This window comes from Gregarina niphandrodes (assembly GCF_000223845.1).
Source record: "Gregarina niphandrodes unplaced genomic scaffold scaffold00004, whole genome shotgun sequence".
In the NCBI taxonomy this organism is placed as follows: Eukaryota; Apicomplexa; class Conoidasida; order Eugregarinorida; family Gregarinidae; genus Gregarina; species Gregarina niphandrodes.
In genome coordinates, this window is record NW_011645775.1 from 192,197 (window position 1) to 202,080 (window position 9,884).

The 9,884-nt window shown below is 54.4% G+C and overlaps 5 protein-coding genes across 5 annotated transcripts; 2 read left to right on the forward strand and 3 right to left on the reverse strand.

The window, feature by feature from the left end:
- Positions 1-24: 24 nt before the first annotated feature.
- On the reverse strand, positions 25-3,053 carry GNI_029640 (ATP-binding ABC transporter; the record flags this gene model as incomplete). The annotated part of the gene is made up of 3 exons (XM_011130832.1): positions 25-2,490; positions 2,678-2,851; positions 2,971-3,053. Coding segments are annotated over 3 exons (2,723 nt in total), but the record flags the coding sequence as incomplete, so codon positions are not given.
- Positions 3,054-3,739: 686 nt separating this feature from the next.
- GNI_029650 (putative transmembrane protein) lies at positions 3,740-4,003 on the forward strand (the record flags this gene model as incomplete). The annotated part of the gene is made up of 1 exon (XM_011130833.1): positions 3,740-4,003. The coding sequence occupies one exon, from the start codon at positions 3,740-3,742 to the stop codon at positions 4,001-4,003; it is 264 nt and encodes an 87-aa protein (XP_011129135.1).
- An 83-nt stretch (positions 4,004-4,086) lies between these two features.
- GNI_029660 (hypothetical protein) lies at positions 4,087-5,889 on the forward strand (the record flags this gene model as incomplete). Its single annotated transcript, XM_011130834.1, has 1 exon — positions 4,087-5,889. The coding sequence occupies one exon, from the start codon at positions 4,087-4,089 to the stop codon at positions 5,887-5,889; it is 1,803 nt and encodes a 600-aa protein (XP_011129136.1).
- A 171-nt stretch (positions 5,890-6,060) lies between these two features.
- On the reverse strand, positions 6,061-6,924 carry GNI_029670 (hypothetical protein; the record flags this gene model as incomplete). The annotated part of the gene is made up of 1 exon (XM_011130835.1): positions 6,061-6,924. One exon carries the CDS (start codon positions 6,922-6,924, stop codon positions 6,061-6,063), a length of 864 nt encoding a protein of 287 aa, XP_011129137.1.
- Positions 6,925-6,948: 24 nt separating this feature from the next.
- Positions 6,949-9,420, reverse strand: GNI_029680 (hypothetical protein; the record flags this gene model as incomplete). Its single annotated transcript, XM_011130836.1, has 1 exon — positions 6,949-9,420. The coding sequence occupies one exon, from the start codon at positions 9,418-9,420 to the stop codon at positions 6,949-6,951; it is 2,472 nt and encodes an 823-aa protein (XP_011129138.1).
- Between the last annotated feature and the right edge of the window lie 464 nt (positions 9,421-9,884).

Consider the following 9,884-nt stretch of genomic DNA (forward strand, 5'->3'; position numbering starts at 1 on the left):
AGGGGGGGGGGGGGTTGGACGTACTTTTGTTTTTGTTCAAGGATTTGAAGAATGGTAGGTATATGTCTTGTGCACTTATAAGGTAGCTTGTAGGATAGCTGTATCCCGTACGCGGATGCGGGTACGATATCAGTGGAATAGTCGCCAATGACAGACAATAACTTGGAGCTCAGATTTTCGATTCTTCCGCTGTCGTAGAGTGAAAGACAGTAGCCGTCGTCGAAGCGTGTTTTGAGGAAGAGTGGACTACCGAGTGCCTTGAGAGTGCCGCCTTCGAGTACTCCCAATTTGTCTGCGATGAAGTCAGCTTCGTTAGGGCAGTGTGTGCTGACGACAATAGCGCGGTTTTGCTTCAGTTCGCGCAGAGTGCGCCAAATGACTCGGCGTGAAAGGACATCCAAGCCAGTACTAAGATCGTCGATAACAATGCATCGGGGGTTGCCAATAAGCGCCATTGCGATGGCTACACGTTTCTTTTCGCCGTGTGAGAGTCTGTGGGGGAGCCAGTCGATTTTGTCGTAGAGTTCCAGCATTCTGAGTGTGACCTCAATGTCACAGTTGGCTATGTGTCGGGGTACGCCTTTCAGTGTGGCAGCGAAGCTCATTTGTTCACCGATTGTCATACGGTCCAGGAAGAAGTTGGTTTGTGGACAATAACCGATGCGGCGTCTTGCAGCTGAAACGTGACGGTGTATATCATGCCCGGAAATGAACACGTTTCCCGAAGTTGCGTCTTGCAGACCGCCAATTATCGACAGTAACGTGCTCGCGCCCGATCCATTGCGCCCCATGAAAACCACAAGCTGCCCTGCGCATACCCGAAATGAGATTCCTTTCAACACATGCTGCCCCGAAGGAGGCTGGATCAGCCCGATGTCCAACTTCCGCTTCACCCAGTTCTTCAGCCGCTGCCAGCTCACACGCCTCGTAACGTAAATCTTATGCACCTGATCCACTATTATCAACGGCATCCGTGGCGTACCTGGCGCTGGACCCTGCTTCGACCGCTCGCGCGTACCCCGTATACTCGGGCCCGGCGATTGAGTGGTAGAAATGCGACCGCCGCTCCGACCTAACATATTCAGACTCGCGCTCGCATTCAGCGCACTCGCATTCAGCGCACTCGCATTCAGCGCACTCGCATTCAGCGCGCTCGTGTTCAGCGCACTCGTGTCCAGCGCGCTCGTGTTCAGCGCACTCGTTTTCAGACCCTGAATATTCCGCCCGTTCACTTCCGACCCGTGTACCTGAGAATACTGTGGGTTGAGGTTGATACCGTTGACGTTCTCATTTCCAACGGTGTCGCGGACCAGGTCTGCGATGGTCGACTCGTTGGACTTGGCAGGTCTTGTATGCGTACCAATGTGTAGAGGTCGGTTTGTGTGTGCGGCGACATTCTCATCTAGCCGGCCCAGGCTTGGATAGGTGGCGAGTTGGTCAGTTGGCGGGCGGCCGGGCGTAAGTGTCTCTCGTGAGGGAGGGCGGCTGGAGGTGTGTCCGAGTCGTGGTAGGTCGTTGTCATCTGGTTCAAAGAGGTCTGACTGGTTTTGTGGAGGGACAAAGACCTGTGCTTGGGCCCAGACCTTCCTGCGGGGTTGGAGGGCTTCTGCTTTGTTCCAATAGGAGGATCGGAATATGAAATCCCAGCGTCTGGGAATGCCCATTTGGCCGGGGCGGATTTGGTGAAGGTACCAGCCCAGCATGGCATACACCAAGCCGTCAAGAAGATAAAGGAGGTAGAGTACGGCCTGAGGTGTGTCACAACGACTGATGTCTTCGTAGTCGTAGGCGGCCGGGCTGATGAAGCCGCCAAGGAGTTGGTCGAGGCCGCACACGAGGGCACTCTGTGGCGACATGAACATATCCCAGCCCCCAATACGGGATGAATCTCCGCGTTCGACGTCGTGTACGGCCTTGAGGTAGGGTACCATCATGACAATGTAGACAGTGCCGAAGATGAAGAGTGATGCGCGCGCACTATCTGTAAATGAGGTGGCTAGGATGCCTGTTGATACGCAGCTGACTTCGAAGCAAACGATCAAGCAAAAGAGCGAGACGTAGGTCACAAAACCGTTGTTGACGCCAGACAACCCCAAAAATGCCATTGTGACTGCACACACCAACAGCGACTGCACAACCGCAAACAGACCAATGGACAGGTAATGACTCGCCCAATAGGCTGTCTCGGAAGCTCCGTATATCTGAATAAACTCTCGCACCTTACTCTCTTTCTCCTCCATTACCGTTTGAACAAACTTCAGATTCGAACTTAGGAAGACTGTAGCCCATATGGTAGACCAACAAATATACTCCGACCCAGACCCGGCCCTCAAGGTATTTTGCTTGGGCTTGTCCGAGTCACTCGACCTCAACATCAACAACACCGCCGTGGCCATAGCGGGATAACATATCTCGATAATCGTCGTCAAAGGACTCCGGAGCGTCACCAATATATGCCTTTTGCATATAGCTAAAACCGCTGATGTGAGCCTGCCTCCCATAAATGCATTTTTGGACAACGCTATTCGCCCCCGAACAACGCTATCCGAACAAACCCTTGCTTGCCCTTCTTGCGAACCAAAGTTTTACAACCCTCCCCACCAGCATGGCTACCCCATTCTTTTCAATTAACCGTATGCCGGTACCCAGAGAGAAATGATCATATGTATCCGTATACCTCTCCAAGACCAACGCCATGGTCAGCACAGCGACAACGACCGAGAGGACCGTCAACTGGAACGGAAGCTGGTAGTATGCAAAACGCGTTTGGAAGCTGCGCTCATGTACCAAGTAAAACGTAAAGACGCAGGCCATGTAAGCCTGCTTCTGCCCGAAGAATCCGACTGTACGTCTGACACACAAATCATATGCACGGACATGTCCATGCTTGTCCGGATACTCCTTGGCCTACAATACGTAGGATCATCGGAACCGCAAGCGTCATATCACGTGGCATTGTCGGAGGGTTACTGGGTCGTGGAACTACTCCAGTTGGACGGATGTGATGAGTTCAACGCCGTAGTCCCTTTGCTCCAGAGATACGAGTCAATCATAAACCCCAAAATACAAATCGTTTGCGGGGCTCTCGGATTAACAGCCCTCAATCTTGCCATGGCCTATTCAGTAGCTGCGGCAGGAAAAGATGTCAACGGTCACAAAGTCGGAAATCCTGCCCCAGTTGCTGAATATCGCACCCACGGCTCGGCCCCCCACGGCTCGGCCCCCCACGGCTCGGCCACTCACGGCTCCGCCACCCACGGCTCCGCCACCCACGGCTCGGGGGCCCTGTCTTCCTCAGTGGCGGGTCCTGTAGACGGAACCGGCTTGCATGAACTTCCTTTTCTGAACGCATATGTGGAGGAACGGAAATTTCGGAAGCGCGAGCATGAACAGGCCATTGGCTCCCGCGAAGCCCAGTGGGAGTCTGTGTTGCGAGTCAGGGAGCACACCAGTCCTAACAGTAACGCACTTCCCGTTGTGACATCCGCAACCCAAGAACCTGACCGAACCACCGCTTCCCCAAGCCCTGCGGCTCCAGCAGCCGAGAAGGACTTTCGTTTTCGGGAAGGTGAATGTTACCGCCGAGATGACCCCCATGAGCGCACTCAAAAGCGTTCCCAGTTCGACGGCTATGTCCCGTTGCCCAAGAACATTCGGAGCGGCGTTTTCGGCCGCGAAAGAGAGCGGGAGCTGCGACGAGCACAGTTGCAGAGCCACAGGAACAGGCAAAGAAGAAACTATGACGAATTACACCGCCGAGAAGCAGGTCTGGATGGAGAAGATCGAGATAGAGGAGGTCGTGACTGGAGACCTCCAGCCCCTACGGATAGTCCGGGAAATTATAGCTATCGTGGGGGTGATTACCATAGGAATGATAGCCGCAGGAACCATGGGTATCATGGCAATGATAGTAATCATGGGTACCACGTCAACGATAGCAACCGCGGGAATTATGGCCCAGATGGCAATGGGCGTCGTCATGCCTACGGAAGTGGGGATTTAATGGACGGGGATGAAGCTTCAATGAGGACCGGTCGGCGCCACGTTCCAGACGAAAAGACAAGAGTTTCTGACGAGGAGTATATTATGTCAGAGACAGAAGTAGAGCAACTGGGTTCGCCGAGATTCATTCGGACTGGGAACCACCGAGCTGCCCTTCCTGAAGGGCTGAGCCCGAATAGCCCTGATCCTGATAGCCTTGATGAGAATGACTTAAGCTTGTTGGTGGAAAGGTTGGGAAAGCCATTGTCGTATGCCAGCATTGGATACTGGAACGATGAGTTGGTGAAAATTGCTTATGAGGAGGAGCGAAGGTCGATCCAGCTGCATTACCTGGACCCCGCGGAGGCGGGTGACTGGAGCAGAGATCGTGTGAAGCGCGCGATCAATGCAGCCATAAGTTTATTGGAGGACGATCAGTTGGCTACGCGCTTGAACTGGATGTTTGTGTGTCCAAATCATACGTACGCGGAGACTGTGAGAACCCGGTTCGCTGCCTATGCTAACAGCGCTAACTTGGTGGCCCAGCGCCAGCTGTTTGTGCACATGGTGACCGAAGATTCTGGCCCGCAAGCTATCCTAAATTTATTTCTACGGCAAAGGCATCCAGGCAGGCGAGGGGCCAGAGACCTGACGATAACGTCTCACACGCTGCTGCAAAGCGCCCCATACTTTTTCCCTCAAGATGTGGACGTGGTCATTGACATGGGATTGCAGACGGTGTCAACCAAATTTCCGTGGAACAATCAGCTACAATACAACATCACCAGTCAGCTAACGTCTGACGACCTTTTAACCCGCACGGCGGCTGCAGGCAGGTTCTCTGGCCGCCGTTTAACAAGGCTCGCTAACGGCCGTCGAAAGGAAGGCGACGACGTGGATGTGGAGTATTTCGTGTGTGCTTCGGAAGACATGATTAGTGACTCAACATCCACTGTCGGAAGTCCATCCTCAGCCAACGCGTCACTTATCATTCCCTCACTCCTTATGTCTCTGTTAAGACCTAGTACCGGTGGGAACATCGATAAGAACGTTGGAGGAGAGGTGATGGACGGGGTAGGATCGATATATGGCAAACTAGTTTTGCCCAAGTTGCCTTTCGCTCCTGTGGTGGAGGGTGTGCTGCAATTGCTTGCCAATACCGGTTGTGTTAACGGCATCGGAGGGTTAGTAGAGACCAGGTGCTACAACTTTATGGGATGGCTAGGGCTTTTGGAAGACGAGTGGTTGGCGGCTTTAATGACCAACTCGGAGGAGGCCGGATGTGTCGGTGAAGCGGCGGCAATATCGGCGATGCTGTTGAAATGTCCGCATCCTTTCGAGGAGACGCGGAGTGGGGTTTCCAAAATCGATCGATTGAGACTGAACCAATTGTACTTCGCGGTGTCCGAAGGAGACTTTATGACGTTAGGCAACGTGCTCTTCGAGTTCAGCCAACACGATCAACAGTGGTGCAGAAGTCACGGACTGAAATGGCAACAGCTTACCGACGCGCAGATGTACCACTGCCAACTTGTCGAATTTTACAAGTCCAAGACGGGTGCTAAAGTGCCTTCGAACGCTCTGGAAATTGCCAAGGTGTTAACGAACACATTTCTACCCTCCATGGCCGAACTTCGGGCAGACAACGAGTACAGGCTCATTCGGCACACACTCTTCCCCGGGATGAAGAATAACCTACCATGCTCGAACGAAGACATCGTGATCCATCTGGCGCAAGATTCAGTGGCGCACGTGCAACCATGCCTACCTAGCAAAATCACTTTCTGGAAAGGAGTTGCAGATGGAACCATTTTGTCTAGCGAAGTAGGCGTCAGCAAACGAATGGACATGTCCGACTCACTGAAGTGGCCAGTATTCGTCAGTCACTATCACCGCGTCGGTGCCTAGATGGGATGCGTTCTGAAGCCTTCTGTGTCTGTCTTCTGGACATACATTCCGTGTCTGTCTAGACCTTCTACATACACACCTGTTCTCTAGGTCAGTTGTTTAGAGCTATGCCTGTTGTCTATGTCGCTGAATGAAACGTCGCAAGATTAGTTGGTAACTAGAAAAAAATGTTTAAGACTGCTGAGCTGTATCCGCAGTAGTTAGTTCAGAAATTAAACGGTGGTCATCTTGGCCCTGGCTCTCTTCTTGTTCCTCAGTTTTGAGTTCTTCCTCCTTTTGGGGTTGTTCCTGCTTTTTGGGTTGTTCCTCCTTCTTGGGCTGGGCGGGGGGAGCTCTGAAGGAGGTTTGTTTTTTCTTCCCGGTTTCCAAGTGGGTCGGGGGGAGGTCAACGAGAACGAGTTTCGGCAGGAGACCCTTTTCTTTGGAATAGTCGTATAGCGACTCTGTAACTTTTTTGTGCTCGAACCATCCTTGATCGGATGGGAAGAGCTGGAACACACCTCCATTGAAGTTGGGGAATTGTCTTAGTATGTCCTGTTGTGGGCATAAAGGACATGTGCCCATTTCTTGGCAGAAGCACTTGACCTCTCCACCTCTTCCTTTCGTTTGTGATTGCACAAAGGGCTTATAACCAATGGTAACATGTTCAGGTTTCTTGGCTTCTCTAATCAGTTGTCTCTGCACCTCCGGAGTTGCTCGTAGGAAGTGCAGGTGCCCCTCTCGGGGAATGCAGGCAGGCACATATGCGGACGAGGCTTCGAGAACCTCCCTCATATCAAGCGAAGACGCTTGGGAGTACGTGTAGGTGAACGGTTTGCTGCCCGTGCTCACCCCCGTCTCAGCACGTGAGTAGGGTTCGCGGTTAGGCAAGTCTTGTTCGTACCTCACCCGGTGTGCTGACGGTTGTCGATCTAGGTCCCCTTGGGCATGCCAGGCTAATGATACCTTCTGATCAGCACCATTGGCCAATAAACCACCCAGCTTCCTGTAATTCTGAGCCACAACCTGTTTTGCTTGCTCCAAAAATCCGGACATCTTAGTCACACATTTTTCGTTGCTTTAACGACGCATGCCCCCATCTAAAGGGGGGAACTCCGCCGGGTCGTCCAACCCGTACATCCCCAACTCACCGCCCTCACCGTATGGGGATACGCTTCCGGTTGCACTCCCGGCCGTATGTTGACCGCTCCCTGCCGCGTACTGCCCATTTCCGTTTCCATACTGACCACTTCGATTTCCATACTGACCACTTCGATTAACGTAATTTCGACCGGCATACTGGCCACTCCGGTTGGTGAACTGATTGCCGTCCAGCCCATACGCAGTACCTCCATAAGACGCTACCCCACACGCCTGCCCCGCACTGCTCCCAAAGGGCTGCGCCGCATTACTGAACTGCAGTGTGGGGATACCAAATTGACCGGCACCAAATTGCGCCGCACCCGCAGCCGTAGAGTAGACAGAGACGTTAGATCCGGCCCCCTTACTAGCATTGTACGGCAAATATCCGTTTGACGGCCGAGTTGGAGCTCCGGGGTTGCTCGTTCCAAATGGCCCAGGCACGCCTTGAGCCATGCCTTGAGCCGCGCCCTGGGCCATGCCTTGAGCCGCGCCCTGGGCCAGGCCTTGAGCCATGCTTTGGGGTGCGTTCCTGGCCATACCCGGGGCTACGCTTTGTGGCATACCCTGGGTCACGGTTCGGGGCATACCCTGAGCCACACTCTGGGGCACACCCTGAGCTACGCCCTGGGCCACGCCCTGGCTCATGCCCGGAGCAACGCCCTGGGCCATGCCCTGAGCTACTCCTTGTGTCGCGGTAGATGGCATAAGTTGGCAGAGTGAGTACTGCGATTCATTTTTGATTGCAACTCGAAGGGTTTGACCATTGAAGTTGCGGCCGTTCAGCCAGAGAGCGGCCTTCTGAGCGAGTTCCTCAGTGCGGAAGGTGATGAATACGGCGGAGCTGAAAGGGTTCACGACGGCGTAGACGCCAAGTACGTCTGAAGGGTGGGTGATGTGTGGACACACCTTCAAAATAAATTCATGGTAAGCGTTGTCTTGTTCCCGTGGGTCCCGGATGATGACCGTGCGGCGTTTGGTCTGCATGAGCGGTAGGATGGCCTGGCCGTTCCCACTCATTTCGATTAATTCGTCCTTGACCAATTCCGCCAGCAGTTTGTGCAGCTCGTTCGCCGTTAGCTGCGGCAATGCCGGGTGCTTCAACAACGCCTCCACCGGTAAGGCCACCGCTTGTCCCGGCCCTCCCGACCCTGCAGGGCCGCCTGACCTCTCGGAGCCGCGCCGCTTCTTGCCCAACTGGACCAGAGCAGCCGACAGGTGCGGGTCTGCAGCCACGCCTTCACGACTCAACAACTTTGCCAAGGTACCCAACAATAAACGCTGACGACTCGCACCATTCGGCGTCGGCGTCGCATCGTCCAAGTACGCACTAAAGTACTCTTCTCCAGCAGGCACTGCCACCACGGGCATTGCCCCTCCGTGCACCGCGGAGGGCATTGTGCCTGCCCCTCCATGCACGGCGAGAGCGCCCGGAGGGAGCCCCCCTGCAGTAAACACCGGTCCTGAGGTCACGGCACCGGAGCGCACTGCGCTAGAAGCCATTGCTCCGGGGTACAACCCCGTTGACAGTCCGTTGGCGCCTACGTACCCAGTGCCGAAGGCCGCCGGAGCACCGTAAGCAGCGTATGCGGCGTATTCGCTGTAAGGCGCCTGACTGGCGCCGTGCAGGACCGCCTCCTTCGAGTTATATGAACGCGCCACGTACTCCTTCCTCACGGCTGCCCCGGCTTCGCTACTCTCAGTCGTATCGCTGCTCTGCACGATGGCCGGTGCCACACCTGGTGCAACCCCTGGTGCCACACTCGGTGCCACACGTGGTGCCATACTGGGTGCCACACCGGCTTGGGGGCGGCTATCCTGTGTGTTTTCGACACGCTGTGTGAGTTCCATAGCGAGTGTCGGGTCCACGCCCTGGGTGAGGTCCACGCCCTGGGTAACTGCGGGCGTGATCGCAGTGGTAGTTGTGGGCGCATTTGAAGAAGAAGATGAGGAGAGACCCTCCTGTCTTCGGTTGCCCTGCTGGTAGGGGTCGGTAACTATGATTAGGTCTGTTGCGTTCTGATAAGGATCCTTTAGCTGTGTTTTAGGTCCCCGATACTTGGCCCCTCGAGGATAGCGGTTACGGAAGCCACCTTGTTGTTGTCTACCTTGTTGCCGCCCTTGCTGGTGCATTTTATCGTCACCACCGGCTCGGCCATAGTTACTATCTGCTGCGCCTTCTGTTCCCGGCTTCCTATCTACGGCGCCAGCCCAGCGTCGGTCCATTTGTTCGCCATTGGCTCTTTCGCCATAAGATCTTTCGCCATAAGATCTTTCGCCATAAGGTCTTTGCTTATACCGTCGGTTGTAATGCTTTCCATCTACTCCATTACCCACTTGTCCTTCGATCACTTGTGCTTCGTTGTTCGCTTCAGGTTGGTGAGGATGGAAGAGGTGGTCGCTGTTTGGCATAGTTACATAAAAAAGAAAAAGCGACAGCGTTTGGCGCCTCGAAGGGCGGCGGTTGCGGGCAGTCAGGGCCGTCTTGCTGCCGGACCTTGGCTCAGGTCCAGGTCGCTGACCTTTGTGTGGCCTAAAAGGCTCTCTGGCGATTCAGCCTCGGGCTTTAGAATTTAGAGGCAGGCGACCAGCATCAGGAGATGGTCAGCACTATGAGATGGTCAGCACTATGAGATGGTCAGCATCAAGAGGTGCCCAGCTTGCCTTGTGGTTTTGTTCCTCGAGTCTTCCACTTCCGTCCTGGATGGGTGTTATTGGATTGAAATTCCGTCCCGGATTGCTCTCATAACTTCCGGCGTGTATCGAACAAAGTCACGGTCGTAGCTGAAGGAAGGAATGGGGTGGATGGCAACTGCAGCTTCACCAAGCGGGGGGAAATTGTCGCTCAAGGGCGGGAAATTGTCGCTCAGGAGATT